This window comes from Pelobates fuscus, chromosome 1, assembly GCF_036172605.1.
Source record: "Pelobates fuscus isolate aPelFus1 chromosome 1, aPelFus1.pri, whole genome shotgun sequence".
Taxonomy (NCBI): domain Eukaryota; kingdom Metazoa; phylum Chordata; class Amphibia; order Anura; family Pelobatidae; genus Pelobates; species Pelobates fuscus.
Window position 1 is genome coordinate 33,097,143 of NC_086317.1, and position 24,447 is coordinate 33,121,589.

The 24,447-nt window shown below is 38.3% G+C and overlaps 1 protein-coding gene across 1 annotated transcript in view; it reads right to left on the bottom strand.

The window, feature by feature from the left end:
- The window catches only part of MORC3 (MORC family CW-type zinc finger 3), a 50,384-nt gene extending 31,004 nt beyond the window's left edge, over positions 1–19,380 (bottom strand). The window contains exons 1-6 of the mRNA XM_063447447.1: positions 19,321–19,380; positions 10,766–10,838; positions 5,948–6,080; positions 3,374–3,588; positions 2,740–2,887; positions 1,705–1,852 (exon numbers count right to left, since the gene is read on the bottom strand). Of these exons, the coding sequence (XP_063303517.1) occupies positions 1,705–1,852; positions 2,740–2,887; positions 3,374–3,588; positions 5,948–6,080; positions 10,766–10,838; positions 19,321–19,359 (756 nt within the window). The 5' untranslated portion in view covers positions 19,360–19,380. The remainder of the gene's footprint in view (positions 1–1,704; positions 1,853–2,739; positions 2,888–3,373; positions 3,589–5,947; positions 6,081–10,765; positions 10,839–19,320) is intronic.
- Positions 19,381–24,447: the final 5,067 nt, after the last annotated feature.

Genomic DNA, 24,447 nt, shown 5'->3' on the forward strand with positions numbered 1-24,447 from the left:
TCATTAGATATAATTATTTTAGCCACTAGTCTAGCTCACATGTAGCAGTGCAATGTTTAATAAAGTCTGGGAATCACCAACTCGCCATTGTCAGCAGAAAGGTGGGTTTCCCGAAAAGTGCAGGAGTTTTAGTAGCAGATTTCTATTTACGCATTGTCCTGTATGCTGTCAGGTGTAGTTGTAGTAAAATCTGCACCATGGGCCAACTGTTTCAAAGAGTGCATGGAGGAGTCTTGAGTCCACATTTTACGACATCTTAGGACAGTATGCAAAACAATGCTTTATTTTTTGTTGTGTAAAAGAATTGCCTGTGACAGCAATGGCACCAAAATAGTGTTAAATTGGGGAATGGCCACCGACGTGGATCTATTATGTAGAAAAGAGACTAGATATGCTATAAAAAGGCAATGGGATGATGGAAAGGGGATCTGTAATGGGAAATTGCACAGTTAATGCTGGGAAGGGGATCTGTCACAGATAAAAATCTACAGGAAAGGGGACATGTTATAAGTGATAGATCATTACGAGAGTGGAGTTTAGACCCCCAGCATCTTAAAACCTTACAAGACACCACTGGAATAGTTTATGGATGCAGTGAGAGCACTAATGCAGTGAATATCAGAAACATAGCTGGCAAGAGTTGTGATCCAGACACAAAACTAATTTTGTAGCTTTACGAAATGCTCAGAGGTATAAATTTAACCCCTTAAGGACCAAGCTTCTGGAATAAAAGGGAATCATGACGTGTCACACACGTCATGTGTCCTTAAGGGGTTAAACAATTATTATTGGGCCAATGTGAGAACTCTTCCTAATACACACCAGGACCCTAAGATCAACTTCGACTCTACATGTTAAAAAGATGTAAAAGCTGAAAATGTGAGACAAGAGCAAGCAGGAGGCTACACATTACTTATAACAGCTAATAATTTCATAATATAATATTAAAAAACAAATAAAAAAAGATGTGCTTTTCCCCACTTGTTACCAAAAGCTCCTCCTAATCAATAATAGTTATAACAATTAACTCCAGAATGTATGCGGATGTTGCTCTTAAGTTGAGTCATTGCGCTATAATTAGCTTTACACTATAGTGCTGGGTGGGGCTGATCGTGGGGAGATGTGTCACAGACTGATCTATCTGGGTGACACATGGAATCGAAACAAGTCTTGATCATTAATCTTACTCTTTATTTTGACTGTTGCCAAGCAACAGCCTAATAACTAAAGATATACATGGAAGAGAGAGAAAAGCCAATTTACATATATAATATGGAATTATATATACATATATAACTTCCTCTTTCATTTGAATAATTTCCAGGGCTTCATGTTTATTCTATTTTCATCACAAACATTTCCAATTCCACCACCTGTATATCACCTACTAATGGTCATTTCCGGGCGCTCCACAGAAACTTCTTCACCAACCAATACTGTGGCATGCATTGACTATTGCAAAGAAGCAACTTTTCGAAATGTTCCCAAACATCATAATCTCTCCGTATGGTCATAAAACACAAACTAGGGTTTGCAGGTAAGCAAAGAAGACGTCTACATTTGGGTAGTTACAAGTTTATCATATCTGCATAGTTAGCTATCCCTTCATATACGGTCACCATATCAAAAAAAAAAAATAATGGGCTTATTGTAGCTATAACGGACATTTAAACAAAACTTCTGCGTGTGGCAAACCTTACTTACTCTCAGAGAATAATCACTGTCAGGAGCAATCTGGTCAACTCTTTCCTGCTTTTTGTAACCTCTTTTCAGCGTGCCGTCAATCTCCTCAGGAATCCTGATATCATACTTATCAGACTCAAAATCAAACTCTGGAGATCCACGTTTCTCCCTAAGAATAAAAAAAACAAAACACAAACACTTCGGTCAATCAGAAAGTTAAAATGATGTTTTTTTAATAAACAGCTTTTATCTCCAACAGGAAGTTCTATACGATCATAAACCATTTTGTTAATGTGTTTTCTCCAAATTTGACTGAATGAATCTTATCAGATACAGAAAAAAAAAAAGAGAGAAAAATACAACTTTGGCACGCTTTAAGTGCAATCTATGCTCCTATGCTGGTGCAGGACAATCTCCTGCCCTGGTCATCTTGCACAAATTAACTTAGAACTGCAGTGATTTGCAACATTAAGAAACAAATCAAATTAATTATTCACGCACATCACAAATATAATATATATTACCGTGCAGTAACGGCAACTAATTCTTTAATTTTATGTTTTACGTTTTCATATACTGCACCTTTAACATATCAAATTATTATGAAAATGATTACAGATTGCTCTCTTAATAGTTTGATAGTTTAAAGAAAAGAACGATTCTCTCTTGTTTACTGCCATTTATTGGACTTCCATTCAGGACAATTACTTAACTAGTATTTGCGGGCATGCTTGTAGTTACCAAACTAAAGCTTTTTGACAGCTTTATTTTTTTTCTATAAAAAAGACACATATTGATTGCTTTTCTAATAACAAGGGCATTTTTAATTGGTTTGGATTATTTTGTTCCCAAAGCCTGTCCTTTACTAAACATTATAAGCTGGGAATAAATTATTGCATTTACTGGGTTGTATTCTTTAGAAGTGTATTTTGAATGATAATTTTTTTTTTGCATTACCCTTTATACAACACTTGGTTTGCACAGGGTTTCTACATAGATGAAAAAAAAAAACTACAAAAAAAAAAAAATAATAATAATTTTTAAATCAATGCTCACCTGCGCAATCTCCATATAATTATTCTTGTCCCCTTCTTACCAATAATGGCGTCTAGTTCTGCCAACAATTCCCTTTCACTTGAAAGCAGTGAATGTTTTAAGATTGCTTCCAGGTTAGCGTCAGAATCTGCCGTATTTGCAAGCTGCCGTCAGAAAAAATGTTAAGAAAATTCCAAAATACATTGGGGGAGACATATAAATAAATGAACTCTAAACCAAAGGAGAATATATCCCCCCTGTCATATTTTTACAGATTGTAATGACAAAATATATATATATATATATAAAATAACAAAATAAAAATAAATAAAAAAGAGCACGATTGACCATATTTTGTACACCGAATAAAAAGGCTAACAAACTATATAGGAGTGATGGACCATTATTGAGTTCTGGATCCTGGATGGTTCACTGCAAGGTGGAGTCATGGACCAGGTACTAAGGTGCCCATCCAACAATGACTTGGTTCACACATTTTTAAGTGCATCACATTTATATTTTCTTACCATGTCATATATTGTATTTACTCGAATTTAATGCGCAATTACATTTTGGAGTAAATACGGTAACTATAGTTCATTCTAGTATGTAGTGTATAATAGTGATCACATTATCTCCATACAGAAAAGGATATTGTGTTTATTGAACGATATTATTGGGACCATGACATGTTCTGCACCGATCTTCTCCAAGAAGGTCTGGGATAACATGCCCACATGCATGCCAGAATCATTTTTAGTAAATACGATGGCATCTTTCCCCAGTCGCATGGATCCAGATTTGAAGCCGTTCCCATAAAGTCCGACTGGAACATGGCCGTGAACCGCTACTTTATCACTGAAGCCAAAGCTAAAAAGAAAGAGAGTGTTTGGGCTTTTGTCATAAGACACAAACATTTTTGAGGGTCACATCTACAATAACGTCTTTGGAAAGTATTTGGAAGTTTACAAATAGAATAAAAATATACAAGACTGATGCTAAGATCTATGGCAAAGGTTATATATATATATATATATATATATATATATACACATACATACATACCATGTTGAAATGATACTGCCCTTTAAGGAACACTATAGTACAAGAAATGCAAACATATATTCCAATGTCATAGTTTTACTTTACCCTGTGGTGGTTTAAAAGGAATTACGTGGGGGTGGGGGCCTAACCAGCATGGTCGACAGACGTGTGTGAGGTGAGCTCCTCACACAAAATAAGCAAAACTGGGCACAAACTGAGATGCTACCCCTAAAACAGCAGCCAACGAGATTGCATACCGTAACTAGCCGATGAGTACCCCTCTCAGACGACTCCGGAGTCTCGCCCGCTGACCTAGAGCCAGAAGCCGCTTTTGTGGCCCACTCACTTTGAGGATCCCATGGAAGGAGGAAATGGCCGATCCTCCGGTGGGGGTCATCCCAGGAAAAGGCTGCCGAGAGCATCCCATCCATCTATGCCGCCGCTTCCCGCTCCTGGGCCACAACCAATATGGCCGACACAACAGCTGCACGCTGCAACGGCTTGGGAAACCAAATTTAACGCCGACTTCGACAGGATCTGTACAGCGTTCTGGAGCCGGATTGCAGCTTGTGCAGAGCAGACGCAGCTGCCTATCACTCTTGTCCCACAGCCCCAAACAGAAGCTCTCTCAGCGACCGGCCTCACCGAACCAACAAGCCCAGCCACACGCATGGCCGATGCTACAGTCTCCGCCGCTTGCCCTTCTTCTGGGCTGGGTACTCACCTGTAGGTACCTCTCCTACACCAGTCATACACCCAGGGAGACAACCGGGAACCGGAGGAACCCTGGGCCCACAACCCTCAAAACAGGATCCATGGCACAAAGGCGCGAGTTCCCGTTAAGGCCTCAGGCCGAAGACACGTGGCACGCAGACTCCGCAAGTCCATGATCAGCTGGAAGCGACCAACAACCAGGTAAGCTAAAAGACCCCCGGCCAAGGAAGGACAATCTAGAGGAGCATTGTGGATCCTTACTCATATGAGGGATGGGCAGGGCCCCCCCCACGACCTGATAGCCGGGCCCCCCAAGACCACTGTGCTATCCCGCCCTGCGGAGTGGGCTGAGAACACTCACCAACGCTCGTGCCTAGACCCGCATAGAAGAACGCCCAGCAGCCTGCTCGTCTCTGTTGGTCTTGATTGTAATGTGTTTGCTTAGCCTGTATTTAACTGTAATGCTTAGCCCGAATTACACCCAGCATGTTTATTTTATATTATCTTGTCTAGCTTGCATACTAGTCAAGTAAATTAATTTGTTTGGTGGGCATAACTAGTTCCAGATTGAATAGTACGCACTCTGACATATTTTTAGCTAGTCATGTAACTTATCACACACGGATTTCAGGCACCATACGTGTTTATTTTATCGTCTGCCATACTGATCTGCTGCACATCTCATCATGACTTGCGCACACAGCACATCATACTTGTACTGTTTACAAGGCTAAGCCCTATTTGTCTTCTCATACTGTCTCTCACTAGATATTAACCATTATGTATAATGCACCTATCACATGAACCCGCTGAGTTAGAGCCGAAGTCCTAAACTACATTACCTAGCTAGTCTTTACATTTTTAAAATGTGCCAATATTGAATGCCACAATACTGTTTACTCTGTACACTGTTCTCTGCCTGCATCTGCTGTTGCGGCAGCGCAAGACTGTTTGTTAAACCATGCACTGCAAAAATAAAAAATTATAAAAAAATAAATTAAAAAAAGGGAATTACGTACCTTTACTTCCTCGCTGCGCTGGTGTCAGTGAGGCTGCTCTGCCTCCCTGGTGGAGATCATTAAGATTGGTGAGATTAGCCAATACAATGCATCCATATAGGGAAGCATTGGAAGGCTATTGCACAATTGCATAAGTGCAGTAAATTGTCTAAGAGCAGCATTTGATAGAGAACAGAGTTTTACTAGCCTCCTTCAAAACTTGTATTGTAGAAATCTAGCAGTTTAATTAATAAATCTAGTAATCTGCCAGGTTTCTTTTTCTGTAAAACCTCCATTGCATGTTCTAACTGTAGATTAAAAGATTCAGAGCTTGATCCATGTACAGTTTAGTAATGTGAGCACTGAGCAAGAAGGAAATAAATTTAATTTTCCTTGAACATTGATCATTTCAACTTGTTTTGAACAGACTGTCAATGTGAAATAAAAGTGGTTTTAGGAAAATGGACACCTACCTGAGCATTTTATGGAGTTTATCAAGATTCATGCCATTACCATTGTCCGTAAACGTCAAACACATGTGGCCTTTCATGGTGGTTTTATCAATCCACAATTGTTTTGCATTGACATCAGGATCATAGGCATTATCTAAGCATGGAGGAGAAAACCAGAATAGGTTAGAAGTTGAATATATGTACATAGACGTACTTCACATCGTTACCTTGCTGAACTAATTGCCGATACACACACACAGATTATATATACATAGTACACACATAGCTCAAAGTTCCCACTCACTATTGGCAAATTTTGTTATTTTCCAAGTTTTGCATGGCATTTTAACTGTGCATGTCATAAAACGGTTAGCTTTTACTGCAATGAAATGCACATATTTCTGTTCAGTGATGTCCCACGAGTATGTACAGGCCCCGGAATTAAAGTTACCCCCATCATGGCACACCATTTGCAAAAATAGACAACTAGTGGTATTCAAAATGGGATATGTCCAATCTTTCTTAGTACCCACTTAGTCACAAACTCTGGCAACACTGTTCATATTTTTTTTGCATTTTTCACATACAAACTACACGTTCACTGATGATATAATTGCCATGATTTGTTTTACTATTCTGAAACACTAATATTTGTGTTCAGCGAAGTCTCCTGAGTATAACAGTACCCCACATGTAGAGGTTTTATAGTGTTTGTGAAAGTTACAGGGTCAAATATAAGGCTTGATTTTACTTTTTTTTTTTCTTCATAGAAATTTGTCAGGTTGGTTATGTTGCTTTTGAGAGCGTATGGTAGCCGAGGAATGAGAATTACCCCCATGATGGTATACTATTTGCAAAAGAAGACAACCCAAGGTATTGCAAATGGGGTATGTTCAGCCTTTTTTAGTAGCCACAGGCCAAAGTTAGCATTTTTTGCATTTTTAACACACAAACAAATATAAATGCTAACTTTGGCCAGTGTTTGTGACTAAGTGGCTACTAAAAAAGACAGGACATACCCCATATGGAATACCCTGGTTGTCTACTTTAAAAAAATATGTACATGTGAGGTGTGATTCGGGGATTTATGACAGATAACAGTGTTACAATGTCACTATTGATACATTTAAATATATATATATATATTGAAACAGCAATTTCCTACTTGTACTTATAGCCCTATAATGTGCACACACAAAAAAAAAGCAAAAAAAAAGCATGTAAACACTGGGTGTTTTTAAACTCAGGACAAAATTTTGAATCTATTTAGCAGGTTTTTATTAGCTTTTTTAGATAAGTAAAATATTTTTCAAGTAAAAGTCCAAAAACAATTTTTTTTTTTCATTTTTTCACCATATCTTATTTTTTATTTTATTTTTTTAAAGTAAAATATATGACATGATACAAATAATGGTATGTAAATTAAGCCCTTCTTGTCCTGAAAAAATATATATAATTTGTATGGGAACCGCAAATGAGAGAGCGGAAAATTACAACTAAACACAAACACCACAAAAGTGTTAAAAGTGCGCTGGTCAAAACAGGCCGGTCCTTAAGGGGTTAACACCTTTTCAGAGCAATCTAAAGGGAGGGGGAAACAGGGATCTAAACAGCCACACCAGCTCTATAGTGTCAGTAATACATGTAAGTGTTTCTTTAAGGCAATTCTTCACTTGTAAACGGTTTATTTCCCATCTCCTTTATTACATTTGGCCAGAGAGGGGGGACATTGAAAACCCTGGTGTTCCAGTTGTACTTCGTAATTATAGCGTGAGCACACTTCTTTCATGGCATTCTGGAGTGTCGGAGCTTTGCTGTGGTAACTCACGCCATGCTCCAAACTACCAAACTCTCGATGCAGAATGTTCTCCATCCAGCAAACAGATTAGAGTCTTCTGGGTCCTCCCTCTCCTGCAGTAAGGTGCCTTGAGCAATTTGATCTCCCACCAGCCCTTTAGATTGACAAAGGCCTCTGTGTAGGCCAAACATTGCACTTTTTTGTTCCAATAAACCTTCCTTTGAGCAGCACTCTTGAGTGCCTGGACCCAATTTATTTTATCCACCAGCCCGTTAAGGCACACAGCTGATGCTACTAGGAAAGATCCTTTGATGGATTCAGCCCATGGCCATCACAGCTCACCAGCAATTTCCCCATTGGCCAGTGTGGGCGGGTTAAAGAGTGGATCCAGATGCAGTGCACCTGCTAAGAGCTGACCCAGGGTTCCAGTGAGTAAGGGATACTGAGCAAGCTGCCAAAACTGGCATTTTGATGAAGGTGTCAGGCTAGGAATTTTTGTGGCCATAAAGCGGCTAAACTCCCATTTTGCATCCAGAAAGGTGTTCTTATTTAGCCTTTATACATTCATAACTGGTTTAATATGTGGTATGCTGTTCCCTCCTTGATTTTATATGTATAATATTATATACACGCATAGATTATATGACCTGAAAGTTTGCTTTGGCAAAATAAAAAATAAAAAAAACTTTGCTAATGGTGCCTAGACAAACACGCGTTGGAAATAAAGGGAATTCTGTCTGCCATTATTTTTTATTCCTAGTTGGGTTTTGGAACTGGATTTTGATCCGAATGCCTTGTGCTGTGATGTGGCACGTTTGAGGTCCCCCCATCACAGATATTTGTAGGAAGGATGAAGTTTCCTCTATTCACTGTTAGGCATTTGTGATAATGTAAGATGTCTGGAAACCCCTGTTATTTTCACAGTGCATCGATCAGGTTCAACAAACTCTTCAGGAAAGATTCCCAAACATGGAAAAATAATATAAATACTCTATGTATAGCCAAAAGTAATGTAACAATAATTATACTCAAAATCGCCATCCAACTTGGCAGATGTCCAAGCCTGTTACTACAGCAATTGCCTATTTGTGGCAGAATGTAGCAAAGCTGAGATCTAAAATACATCAAGATGCAATCTGGTGAGGTCCCCGGAACGTTACCATGGCAACTACAGTCAGAGTTTGGCCTGAGCAAAGAAACCGCATAAAATCAGGGACTCTCAAAGCCACAGGAAATTGGAAATGACTCCAGGGATGGGGAGAAGGCAGACTTTATAGTTATTTATAGGCAAATATCTGAAAGCTATGGCAATAGTAGGCTCCCAATACGTTTTATTTAAAATCTAAACAGGAACATTATTACTTTGATGGAGCAAACATCACAGTACTAGGATATTATTACAAGCAACAAAACATATCAAAAAACAAAAAGGAGAAAACAAATAAGATGTAGAAAAAAGCTTCACGGAATTCTATCTTGTCCATTATATAGAATTGCTGTGTGTGTATAATTAATATATATATATATGAAGTGTGCGTGTATAATATATATGAAGAGAGAGAGAGAGAGAGAGAGAAAGAGGAGAGGAGAGAGAATATAGAGGAGAGAGAGAGAGAACGAGAGAGCGAGGAGAGAGAAGAGAGAGAATAGTGTTAATGGAGCTTACTAACTCACAAACATATGTTGCATATATACACTAATGCAAATTCGATTTGTTTTTTCTTTTAGTACATTGACAGACACAGAAATGTTCTATGTAATTTATGTAAAATCAGCTCAGTTGACTGGTAATGGCTCCAGCGAAAGCAGAACAAAGATTTTAGGAACTACTGGAACAATGGAATATCAGGACTTTCTCAATAAGGATGTGTCTAAACCTGGTCCTGAAGCAGTTACATTTAGGCAAACATTTTATATCACTAACAGAGGAAGTGCGATTTGCCAAGGGCAACAGCCTCAGAGTAATCATCTCCCCTAAATGAAAACATAAAAAACTAGTCCTAAATCCTACTAGATTAGTGTATCTCTCCATAATACCAACCGGACCGGGACATGTATGATCCTTGCATTATTAACCCGTTTATTAAGAGAAATAATTGCACAGATGAAATCACCATTCTTTCAGTAAGGGATTATAAAACATGACCTGCCCATAGATATAACGGGCAGATTATGACATTATAGACAGTTGGCAGAAGGGCCGCGCTCACCAGAACATGCATACTTTAGAAGGGTGCTGCTGGGACCAATTAATACAACATACAGGATTCATCGCTCAATGTCAAATCACACCAAGTAATTTAAAACAACTGCAGTGTGAAAATATTCATATTAATACTTTAGCTTGCTGAAGTGCTTTACGTGTGAAGAATGTGTTTTTGAATTCCATTTTACAAAAATAAACCTTGTTACCCCCATGGCTGTCAGTTCTGCTACTTCCTGGTTTGCTTAGACTCAGTGGAGCTAAACTCAAGAGGCAGCAATTGCCAGAGCACCTGCCTTGCAGAGACTTCTCATTGAGCTGCATTAGGAAGTCTGTGATTGGCCATAGAAAGTGTGGGCTGGAGAAGAAGGGAAGGACTTGCAAGGATGGGTCTAAAGACTGAATATCACTTGCATGTTATCACGTCTCAAGGGTGAGAACTGCGATGTAACAGTCCTCAAGCCTTCCTTATATTTATAAACTGACCAAAATAGTGTGTGCCAGTCACCAACGTAAAGGCAGCATTTCAAATTACTCAAATGGATAAAAATAATTTTCTTACAGGAAAATAATAAATACAAGCACCTATTGAGTAGCTATGGAATTTTGATTATCGGACTGGAAAGCATGTAATGTACTCATTAAGCATCATTGTGTGAAAGAAAAAAAAACAACAAATAGGAGAAATAAAAGAATGTGATAAAGAAAATGATGATACCTGTAAATTTGTTGAATAAACTGCCAACATCTACTGGGCATCAATGCACTGGTGATGCAAAGATTTGCAGATGGGAATAATTGAATGAATAAATAAATAAATGAATGAATCGGCACTTACCTATTAGTTCAGCAACAGCACTGAAAGGCCAGGTGTGACTGGTCGAGTTGGTGTGTAAAAATTTCGGGCACAGCTGAAAAACAATATAATGTCAAAATGTTTACATTTTAATTTCATTGCTAGAATGTATAATCTGCACCTTTTGTGTAAATATGCCTAAAGAGTCCAATCTCAGCAATCATTATCTCTTCAAATTATTGTATTGGGGTTACAGTACAGCTATGGTACAAAGACGTCAGGTGTCAATTTTTTTTGTGTGGTTTCACAAAATCCAGGGTTTTTTTGTCTCTCAAAAGGGACACTCCGGGCACCAGGAAAGATTTTGGTCTCATTAATATGCAACCTTTTTTTTTTTTGCATGCTCAAATAAAAAAAAACATTTCAAAAGCATTCTGCGCCATACACCAATCTCCTTAGCCACACCACGTATGCCAGAAAGACTTCCTTTTCAATTTTCTATGTACACAGTCTCATAGTCATAGAAACTACAAACCAGTATTGATATCATAATCTGCACGCCTCCTTGAGGGTCCCCTCCTTCTAATGCACGTTGTTTTGTTTTCATTCAGTACGGTCAGTGGCTAAACAGAGTTGTGAGGGAATATATCTTGATTCCAATGTTCAGCGTAATTAAGGCCTACATCTTTATACGTAATGAACTTTTTCTCTGTAAAGTGCTGTATACGTGTCAGCATAAGTTGCGTTCTCTGTGTACTCTAGCCCCCAACGGAGCACTTATTGGAATCTATACATTGTGTGACTGTTTGCTAGCTAATTTTATCTTGCGACTTTCTTTTTTTTAATGAAATATGTAACCACATACTGTTTTGTAAACTAATTTTATATCTTATGAAATATGTAACCACGTTGACTTCTTTTAACCACCTTATTTCTTAACCTTCAAGCTTAGCTGCCAACAATATTGTGCATAAATGCACCCTACTTTGAATAAACAAGCAGAAGTAATTCTGGACTCACAACCATCTGTGTTGTGTGTTTATTGCTTCTCAAAGCGCTTGTTGACGATTTGTAGTCCACTGAATATAAGAGGTGACCAGCCTTTGATGGTCCATGACAGTGTACAACGCTTTGATAAGCTTTGAGTGTTTTTCTGGAGTAAAGGGGCATGGCTAAAAAAGGCAGACAATATGATTTTATGCCAATCATCCTGGTTACTAAATATTTCTGTTAGATTTAAGAAATCATCTCTTCTACAATTTGCATATAAAATAAATATATATAGGTATATATAGGTAAGTAGTATAACAATGTCTTGGTCCAAGGAGATATCTGACTGCCATTCTGGGGTTGAGAAAGATTTCCCCCTATTTTATTGCAAAATTGGCAGGTGTTTCAAACCGGGTTTTTTTGCTTTGTTTTAGATCAACACCAAAAACAGATGTGAGAAAGGCTGAACTTGATGGACGCATGTCTCCTTTCAGCCTATGCAACATTATAGATTTTCTTTTTAATAGCTGTGTTGTACCTGGTTTGTGAAGTCAGACCCCATTTTTGGATGATAAAAAGATTGGCCCTAGCCAAAATTTAATTTATGTTACTGTTAAAGAACACGTTAATTGCCTATATCTAGCCCTGTGTTTAATATCAAATTGATATTTAAAGCCATATCAAACAGACATTTTCTGCTTGGTTCAGATATCCTGTTTCGCTTGCAAAAATGTTACTCTTAATACTAAATCAGCAACCCAAGTACTGTGAGGACAAGATAAGGAAACTCAGAGTTGCTGGACGTGACGAGACTCTGGATTGGTCAATCCACATCACTAGGACATTTTTAAAAAGTATAAAGACACTGTTTTATCTGATCGTGGGCGAGCCAGCTGCCTATCCTATGCCTATCCCACGCATGCTTAAACTCCCTCACTGTGTTAACCTCTACCACTTCAGCTGGAAGGCTATTCCATGTTTATAGCCACTTTATTTACCCACACAAACCAACTAAAAACACAAATTTACAATCATACACAAGGCAAATGCCAGTTGGCAATCTAGCTAGAATGGCTCAAATTTTGGGCGGGTTGGGGGGAAATTGTCCCTGCCCAGCCCACTCGCTTTGTCAGTATATCTACACTGGCAGACATTTTGTGTTAAGATAGAAATTAAAAATGTATACTGTAAGTCACAATTAAAACAGAGGTGACTCAATTTTGTAACATAATAAAAAAAAAAAAAGAGACATTTTTTCTCTCTCTCTGTAACTCTATTCTGCACTGAGCAGAGGAATGCATCGAACGTAAACACTGGTACTTTTACTTTTCAAATATTAAGGATCTGATACAAAGTTCCATTGTATATAAGGGTGAAACTAAAGCTATACGTGTCAGAAACTAATTTAATGGCACAAAACCAAACAGTAAGTCTGGTAAAAACAAACCAAAACTTTTGAAGTCTGACAGATTTTTGACGAATAGATATCATAGAGATAACCAAAATCAACATCAAACGCATCACGAATTTCAATTAACCCCTTAAACAAAGTTATAACTGGACTTCCTGACAAGAATTTCTTATGATGTTATTGCGCCATTTACTGACCAAAATCTAGACGCCCACCTTACTCGATTGGTCACTGAAACTAATGAGTTAAAGGAAGATTCTCCTTTAAAAATTAAGGACAAATGAGAGAGTTTTTGGGTCTTAAATCTGACATCTGGAGCAAGACCAAAGACCCAACTAACGTTCTGTATCTTTTCCAATTAATTTTGGGACTCTGAAAAATCTAAAACTTGTCTTTTTTCCAACTGAAACTTTAAAATATTAATCAAAATTCGAAAACTTTCCTATTTCCCACAATTCTCATTCATACTTGCATTCACCACTTTGATGGAATACATCTCCAAAACTAAAAGAAATTCTACCAAGAGCTGGTAATTATGCTGGTTTAAACTTAATTTAATATTTTTTTTTTACAAAAAGCCAAATATATCTGGATAAAAGGCTGGTCAGATTTCAACTAGTATAAAATCATAGTTAGCTAATGAAATATATTGTTCCAAATTCTTAACTGCAGAAAGAATAAGCTAATGTATTTACTGGTAATTTGCCAAAAATAGCATATCGGCTATTAACCAGAGATATTGACTTATCTGGATTAGGGATAGTCATCTTTAATTAGGAAAGTTAAAATTCCGTAAAATCTGGTTAGAATTATTCTTCTTGGTCATTGGATGAGAAGGAATGGTAAACTGATCTGGTATGAGTATTATTGTATTTATCATTGCAATATAAAAGGTATTTTGCCTGTGAGAATTATAGCAAGCAGTAAATGAGTTAATTAACTCAGTGTGATTTGACTGTCAGCCAGAGTTTATTGCTTTATACAGTGCTGCTGTGATGATGAGAAGAGTCCTGTGTTAAAGAATGTTTAGCAAGCTGATTTCAAAGCGAAGAGTCCTATAATAAACCTGTTGAAATTTGCATCTATGTTGATAGTAAATGTTGCTATTTAGCTGTCTGTAAACGGTGTTAAACCACTGCCATATTGTATACATTTGTTATACCTTAATAATCACTTTTTAATGTCACGCATATTACATATTATTACAATAAATGTTACAATTAGTTTATGATTAATGTGTGAAATACAAATCCTCTAATGAAACATACTCCAGGGTCTATAAGGATTAAAAATAGTGGGTAGCTCTTCGCTTTAAATTAATCAAGTGCCAATATATCAATTTTTTATATAATTTTTTAAATTAATTTTGATAGTTATTAAAATATTATTTTTAATATTTTTCGCCCCATAAATATCCTCACAGCTTTAACCTCATCACTGAAAAGGGTATTTGCGAACATGTGAATTGTCAGGAATTCAAGAGAGAATGTCACATTTTAGCAGAGACTCCCTCAACGCTGCTCACCTCTCCCACATCATCATCATCATCATCATCATCGATAAGACATGGCTTATTCTTCGCTGGTCCAATACAGTGCTCCTCAAAGATGAGCACTGGGGACCTGATGTGCATGCATTACAAGGAGACCTACTAAAAGATTCTGTCATTTTCTTTTAGTAGATCCTATTACAAGTGTCGCTTTTCATAAGAAAGCTTTGATCTCATAGGAAAGCTTTGATTTCAGGACTTGCCTATGAGGTTCCATGTCACATAGGTCAGGTCAGCAGCGTGTTTACATTAGGATTTAGGGATGGGGTCCCTTATCTCTCTGCTCAGAGCTGTAAAGCACGTAATGCTGTTCAGGTCAGCAGATTGTTTACTTAAAGACTTGCTGGGGATGGGGGTCCTGTTTGATTAAAGTTAGAAATTCAAAAAGAAAACCTGCAGAAAAGCCTGTAGACCTGTAACTCTTCATAGAACAGCATTATGAGTATTATTCCCCTCTTACAGTTTGTAGAGATGCTAGGAGTATATTCACTAAACTCTTATTTGTTCATAGGTTGTTATATTATGTATGCCTCTGTGTTAGATTCATGTGACGGTCACGGTCAGTGTTAGGAGCGGTTCAGCTTAGAGACAGAAAAAAAAAAAGAAAAAAACTGCACCTAAGAAAAAGGTAGAAGTTTAGGAAGTTAACAAGCAAAACTGAGGAATGCATATTGATATGCATGTTCTAATCTAGACCTGCTTTTAACACTACATTTTCAAAAATGCCTGGATGAAAACTTGTGCAAAGCTGCACATTAGCTTTAATGAATTAGTAATATGCTAAGCTATACATTATCAAGGTTAAAAATGGATTTCAAACAATGTAGTTTCAAGGGTGGCTCAGTTCCTTTGGCATTTGCTACCCCGCGTCATCAGACTCTGCCCTAGCATTTAGTCCTTTAAGTAGTCACTAAAAATACACGTTTTTAGGAAAGTTACCACTTCCTGGATTACATTTCTCTCATTTCACTGCCCTCCCTTCCATAGTCCAGCTCCTTCTTTCTTTCTCCTGCCACTGTTCGGTTCTTAGACACACCACTTTTACTTGCTTACTTTGACAGACACATCTTATCCGACAATCCCTACCACCTCTGACATGCAATTTACCTTGAGTGTCTTTACCCCTTCCACAGATTGTAAACTCGCTTGAACAGGGCCTTCTTTACCTTGTCTGTTATATACTGAATATAAAATTGGCAAATATACCCATTTTAGAATTGTAAAGCGCTATGGAATATGTTGGTGCGATTGCTCTAAAATGCTGTTACTGTGAAGTGGTATGTTTTTTGTAACTCTGGTTTAGTTAGGGTTTTATGTAAGAAGAAGAAAAAAATAAATGAAAACAGTTTCACTGTAAAAAGGTTTCACTTAAAAGAAATGCTTTACATCATTTTTTTTTCAAATTACGGTTTAGAAGATACCCCCAATTAGAACAGGCATATATTCATTGGGGGTGTATATGTGAAAGGCTCTTGCAAAACCTGTAGTTTTATTACTGTAGACTTTGCAAGCACTTCCCTTTTTCCCCAGAAGAGATTTTTATGGGGAAATATGCAGAGGCTTCTCACTAAGAGACCTCTGAATCAGTACATGCTGCACACCTGCATTGCAACCATCGACAGGAAAGATGCTGATCTGAGACTAGGTCTGTGGAGGAGAAACGGGGATGAAGGCAGACATGCCCAAGTAAAGTGCACGTGTCACTTCAGTAAGCTCGGGTAAGCTAACAGAAAGAGGAAGAAAGCTCACTGGCTGTTTGACAATCAACAATGTGTTTCAGAATAAGGTAAAATCAGCAATTTTATTATGTACATAAAAATGGGATACTTTACAAAAGCTGAAGTGTTTTAAGATGTCTTTTAAAGAAATGTGACTGGTGTGCAGATTTTTGTTTAACATTGTATTAACTATCCACAGACTTCAGGTGGAAGGGGTTTTCAATCACAATTTTTCCCCACCATAACCTTTTTGTTTTTTGCTTCCCAAGCACTACCAAGCTTCAATAAGCAAACCAGTAACCAACCTCATGCTGATGAGTTGCATTAACAACGAAACAGCTATCCATGAGTGGTTCACTGGCTTTGCATCTTTTCCTATATGCAGCAAACACAGACTCCAAGGAATCAATTTTTAAAGCGGAATGAGGCAAAAATTTGATTCTTTGTTAAACTAATTTGCATATGCCCACCCAGAATCCTTTGGAGTAGTAATGTTGTAGATTTTTGAGTAGCCGGCATTGTTCGTTTTCAAGGTTTTTTAGTAAATACACATTTTATTATTTAGCTGACACATACTTTATTGAGACCAACATGTTGCTCAGTGGCCACAATGTTTCATTCGACAGGAACTTATTGTTCCGCTGACGTACATTTCCTCCTGACAAAGCATTCTCTTAAGCTGATTTCATGAATTCTATAATTCTACAACAGTAACATCATAGAAACATAGAATGTGAAGGCAGATAAGAACCATTCGCCCCATCTAGTCTGCCCAATTTTCTAAATACTTTATAAGATAAGGCCAGGGACTAATGAGTTAGGATAGCCTTATGCCTATCCCACGCATGCTTAAACTCCTTTACTGTGTTAACCTCTACCACTTCAGCTGGAAGGCTATTCCATGCATCCACTACCCTCTCAGTAAAGTAATACTTCCTGATATTATTTTTAATCCTTTGCCCCTCTAATTTAAGACACTGTGGAACATGTTGGCGCTTTATAAACACAGAAGTAATAAATAGATTCAATACACCCATGCATTCAAGTATAATAATAAAAATAAACATTTCAAATAATGCATGTTGGTGGGAAGGTGGTAGGTACACTCCATATTTTTTAGTTCCTGTCCCAAACTAGACAATTTTTGAAAGCATGTTTATTGACTGGCCATTTCTATAGTCGACCATAATGTACACCCATCCCAAAAAACATGTATATTTGAGAAACTCCATGATTACTTGTCAAAAAAAAATTTAAAAGACTTATGTTGGGCCACCTACTAATATTTGCCACCTCTGTAATCCCCTGTCACTGGAAATCAACTACCATACCAACGCTCTTAAATTAGTCTTTGAGAGTAAGCTCCCACTCAGCATACCCTCTGATAATGTATCTCTTCTAAAACATGAATGGGCTATGTGGGAAGAGAACATTAGACATCAATACAATGTTTCTCCTTGACTTCCACCTGGCCAGACCTTTGTTTTCAAATTTCTTTTAACTTTTATATTCATATTTTAAATACCTTAATAAACCACTTCAATAAATATATTCTAGAAAGATGATTGTCTTTATTATTGACATTAATTTTTACTTGCAAGATTATATGACATAATGGATGTAAACACATATATATTCCCCTGTTTGATTGCACTGCTACAATTTTTTGTTATTACTACTATTATGGTGAGTGAAAAATTGATCAATAGAAGTATATTTGAAAAGAAAACCTTTTGTGTGTGTGTGTGTGGATTTGTATTTAAATTTGCATTGTGACTAATGCCATGGAGTGACCCTGTGCCTGGGACTTTGAAAAGCAAGTCGATAGAACGTGAATAACATTATCAGTTTCAGTCAAGACAAGTGAGAGTGGAAATCAAACCAACAAGGAAACGAAAGTGAAACAAACTGGACTGAACGGATAAACCCTCATCTGCTAGCGACATCAATCTACAGCTCCATGCATTGACAGCAGTGTGAGCCAGGCAGACCCCTCCCAGAAATCATTAATTAGAGGGCTTCCTGTATTTGATCACGTCGCGCTGTGTCTGTGTTGCACTCCACGTGGGTGTTTACAATTGAATAAAACAGATATTCAGAGAGGTGACAATCAGAAGATTGCTCTGGATCAAGTTCAATGAACTGCCATCAACACAAACCAGGTTCACAAGCCACCCACCATAAACACACGGTGTATACATTGTATCATTGCACACACGCTTTAATAACGTGCTATTCTTCCAATCACAATAAACACACGGTGTATACATTGTATCATTGCACACACACACTTTAATAACGTGCTATGCTTCCAATCACACACGGTGTATACATTGCACACACACTTTAATAACGTGCTATTCTTCCAATCACACACCATAAACACACGGTGTATACATTGCACACACACACGGTGTATACATTTGTATCATTGCACACACTTTACTAACGTGCTATTCTTCCAATCACAAGCACACACACAGGGCACAAAGACAAACACACACCAGTCTGATACAAATTAACAATCTCAGGAAAGCAAACCCCTCACCCTGTACACAGATAACATGATAAATAAATGGCATTACCCCCCAAGGAAATTCACTAGCAGTGTATGAACAAGCCAATACCCGGGTGCCTCCTGCCATTGCTGGACTACAACACCCATCACACACAGACTGCCAGAGCCAGCTAGACATGCCCATGCTGCAGGATGATAGGAGTTGCAGTCCGGTGGCTGGGTAGTGCAGTATCCTGTGAAGGGGTGAGGAAGCCCCCACACAGGACTCACTCACACACTCCCAGCACCCCCAGCCAGCGAGGGCTTGAAATATCGCCGAGCCCCGCGCTTTATTCCCCACCCCGCGGCCTCCCCGATCTCCCAGACCGCGTCTCCCGCTTCACCGGAGCCCGCCCGTGCCCTCCCTCTCACCGCACTCAGCCGGATCCCGTTCGTTGTCTGTGCCGCCATCTTCTTTAAACGATTCGGAATCCAAAGGCACAACAGCTGAGCAACTCCCTCCTTCCGGGGCGGGGCTTCCCGCAGATCGCAGCCAATCACGGTGCGGCGGGCGTGGCCTCGGGGGTGGTTATTTACCCACGTGACCCGCACTTGGCTCCTGTCACTGTCTTGTGATCTCTGCTCAGTTGGAAGCGTGACAGACACTGACAGGGTCTCCCTCCCAAAACATAAACAAACAAACAAACACAAATACACACAAATAATTGGAATTGTCAGTGATTTATTGTGAATTTATAAATAACAAAAATAAAATAAATCTGCCCCACTGAAAGCACAGCTGTCTGGGATAATTTTTCCAATACAGATATACAGATATTTCAGCAGGAAATTATTATTATTATTATTATTATGTTTTAGAATGGGTGGACAAACAGACATGTAGTTGTAACCAGAAATTCACTTTGAAATCTCACATATTTCTCTACAGGTTTTTGTTTTTTTTTCAGCATACTCCAAATTATAACTATCAGGGTAACTTTTACTGCTTTGGCTTCATGTATCAAGTTATATAATAATGATTAGAGACTTTTTAGCCGTATAAGTGAAATGTTTTAAAATTCTTAGTAGGGTCTGCTTGAAAAATAAAAGTATTTACACCCCACCCCAAGTTATGTTGAGCAAGTTTGCTTTTCCCAGATTTGAGAAAGAGATAAGCCAGAAAAGCAGAAATTTGGTGACAAGTCCATGGCCGTGTGAGAGACCTGAGAAATATCCAGTGTTACAATCCAGGATTCAGAGGAGCAGCGCGGTTAAGCGGTGAGTAGATACAGTAACTGACTCATTTCTGCCTTTTCTGTACCTGTTCACGGGGTGCGGTGGCTCCGGATTTTGAACCTGTGTTAGACTGTATATTGTTATTGAGATTAGATTAGATTCCGTACAGACTCGATAGTTCTTGAGATCCGAGGGTCGGTTTTAATAACGGGAGGGGCCGTTTGTCTCGACAGGTAGTTAGGGAGACTCTTTGTGAGTCTAATTATTGATTTATTATCTTTTTAGTTAGATGTATTGTTACATTGTAGTACTGATACTAATTGCAATTCTTTGACATTTAAATAATCTATTTTAAGATGGGTCAAAGAAATTCTAAGAATATTTACAAGATTAACCATAGGTTATTGTTGGTAAATTACTGAACTGTGTTGCTTGCACAATCCCTTAAATATAATGTATAATACAAATGTTTGTGTCAATTCCTCCCTATACTGGGGCAGAGGGAAGTAAAAAAAGACCCTGATGAAATAGGATTTAGAGATGATAAGGGAAATGTATTTAAGGGCAAAAAATTAAGAAGTGGCACTATACTAACTCTCTGTTTGCTTTTGGTGCCTATGGGCAGTAAATACCATGTATGTTGGTAGTAGATAGGGTGATCCTTAAGGTTCCCAATTCACAAGATTTTTATCATTGGCCAAAGAAAAATACCCTTCTGGGTTGAAAGGGGTTACTACTATGTCATTAAGTATCTCTAATTATATGTGTTCTTTTAAAGTAAGAAAGGGGTATGGCGGGAATGAAAACAAAATTGTTATAGGGGATGCTGAGAAATGTATTCCTTGTGACCACAGCTGTAGACTCAATGCACATTGGGGCTGTGGTGGTGGTCTCAGGGGATTCTGGGATCAGAGAATCATGGACAGCGGCAGAATCTGCATTCACGTGGCTATTGAGCACTCAAATTGACTGGTCATAGCCAAGCATTAAAATGGCAATAAAATTATAAAGGTTGAGTGTTTAAGAGGTGGGAAAATGTGGATGAAACCAGTTCTGTATTATCTGATTCAAGCATTTAATCAATGTGCATATGGTATTGGGTTTGGTTAACTGGAACATCATTTGTGATTAATTTTGTTTGGAGCACAGGCAGTAAGAGCAGTAAGTCTCTGACTTCACCATGTGTCTAAGGGTAATATACTAATGAAGTTATTTGAAATTTCAATCTATGGCCAAAAAAATTGACCTTTTAACATCTTAAGTCTGACTAGTTTAAAGAGAAAATGTATTGACAGGGTATAGACCCTGTGTGGCGAAAGCAGTCTGCATATATGCAAATGGTAAAATAAGAGTACAAAACTAAAATCTGGGGGAAAAGCCCGCTTTATAAAGGGACCCTTTCTTTCTAAAATAAAATAAAAAAGATGTATAAAATGTAATAAGATGATTGAGGGAATACAAGTAAACATAAATAGAATATAAGGTAGAAAATAAAATGGTATACCTTACAAAAATATGTAATAAATACTATAGTTGGTAAAAAAAAAAATGTATTCTGTATGGATGCAGTGACTACGTGTTAATGTGTGGCTTTGATATCCATTGTGTACATATGCCAGCAGGGGTCCTCTGATCGAGCCGCACGTTACTCGAGCACTCCTGCCTCCAGGCGAGCCACGTGTGGCTCGGAATCTCCTTGTTCCTGGCGGGCCGCGCACGCTGAACAGTCTGATCGGGCGCGCAGCCCGTACAGTATTGGGAACGCTGCTCGCATCGTGAGCACGTTCTTAAAGGGGAAATGGGAGCCTAACCTTTTGATCAGCTCCCATTGGCCCACGACATTCCGGTGCCCCCTTTCACTCACATTTTGGGGCGCAGGCATGACGTGGACCAATCAAATAAAAATAAAGGTATTTCAACTTACCTGGCCCTAGATTCTGTGCCCTATTGTGGTTTTGTGTTCCCAGTACCCTTTATAGCATTCCTTGTAATTAGTATTGTATTCTGGTTTTGACCTTGGCTTTGTTTTCTGACTCTGAGTTTCTCTGAGTTTCTCTTTTACCCTTGCCTGTCTTGTTTTCCCTTCTGACTATTACCGTGTACCTGACTCTGGCTAGTTCTCGTTTTTGCTGTCTCTCCGTTACCCTGACCTCGGCTCGTATTTCGACTATGCTTTTCTCTGTCTAACGTTAAGTCCGGCCACTCAAAGGCCCGGTAAGATGTTTATATTTATTTTGTCTGTTCCTTGCTATGACAAACACTCCTTTTCAAGTGAGTTTGCCACGAGTTCCTGGAGGAGCCTGCTTGCCAGCCTCCTGCCCACAGACTATGGACCTTGTAAAATGTGATGTAAAAGTCTCCATTCGTGTATTTGGACTATATGGTTCGGGAACCGAACAGCTTGTTAAGCTGGGCCGGACTAAAATCAGCCCTGGAAAAAAATTCTATACCAGCCCAATAATGCGTCTCGCCAGCATAGTGTGCTGATATAGAGGGTGAAAAAATAACTTGAAATTGAAAACTCTTACTCCAACGAAGGAACGCATATAGGGCTTCAAAATAAACAAAAGAGCGCCTTTATTTTAAGTAGACATATATTTGCATGTAATCAATGTTTCAGTACAACTACTTTGGCCTATTAAGGACATTTTAGTAATGGTACTGAAATGCTGAATGTCTGCAGTTGCACAACTAAAAAAATGAAGTGATCTGGTTCATTTTGAAGTTCTATGGGTGCGCTCTTCACTTTGAATATGTTATTGTGCATGAGTATGCAACTAGCAACAAGACAGGGCCAATACGTGCTCATTACACACACACATATATATATATATATTAATGACATTTATGTGTGTATTATGCATATATAAATGCATATTACTATATGTGTAAATATTATAGGCATAATTATATGTTACTAATACACACATCAATATACATGCATATATATATATATATATATATATATATATATATATAAAAAAATGATAATTTAGGCACTCACCCCTGCGTATTATTCAAGTGTATCCTGCCTTTGGTGCATCCGTCGTCCAAATATATATCAAGCGATAAAGTGGAGCACTCAAAAGGACTTTTCAGTAGTGGATTTATTGGTACGAAAAAACGCTTACATTAAATCATCTGTTTCGACGTTTCGACCCCTCAGGGTCTTTATCAAGAACAATTTACAAGTGAACTAAACAAAGTTTATATAAGAGTGAAGACAATTGACTCACCAATCTCGTCTGTGCAGCCGCCCGTTCAAACCCGGAAGTGTCACGGAGACCCACGTGGTTTCCCTGACGTGCGTCAGTGCGTACGGCATGGTTGCTATGCGATGGTCTATACACAATGCGATCATGTGACCCTCGCAACCAGCCTAAACAAAATATCAATCTGGATTGTGATTTAGATATGTGATCTATGGGAAGGAGATCTTAAAGGTGATATAGTGCTAGAGTATGCACAAGTATACGACAGTATGCAAAAGTAGGAAGACCTCAAGGTTATAAAGTGAATCAGTATGAGACATACGACCAAAGTGTGTATGTGTGCAAAAAGTGCTGTGTGCCTGGATTACACCCCAAACATGTCGTGAAAAATGACAACAAACCAAGTGATTGTGAACATAACATAACATAAATCTCATAATTTACATTTAAAAACAAAGTAGAAAGAACTAATTCTTAGATATGAAAATGAATATCTATGTATTCATGGATATATTATCATAAGTTAATAACTATTCTATATCATTCAAAATACTGAGTAGCGGGAGCATTTCTTTGGAGATCATAACGAACTCTGGTATGAGTAACCTAGTTTAGATCACATACAGATTCTGAATTCTAAATTCAGCAGAACATGGAGAATGTAATGTACTCATTCAGTCCTTTGGGGGTAACTGCGTCCAGCCGGTGTATCCAATAAGTTTCACGTTGGAGTAGTGTTTTGGATCTATCCCCTCCTCTGGGACTAGGTGGAACATGATCTATAGCTATAAATCGTAGAGTAGGAAGTCTATGGTTAGCTTGAAGGAAATGTTTAGCGACGGGTTTGTCTGATTTCTGGTCCCTGAAGGCCGTATTTATAGTAGATCTGTGGCCTCTAATCCGATCTCGGAGGGTTAAATCCGTCTTCCCCACATATGAGAGACCGCAGGGACAGGTGATTAGATATATCACATGATCTGTAGTGCATGTGATGTATTGGGTGATAGGGATCCGAATTCCACTGTGTGGATGGGAAAATTAGGTACTGGTGTTCATGTGGCTGCACGTCACGCAGCCACTGCATCTGTAGCTGAATGCCCAGTAAAATTGA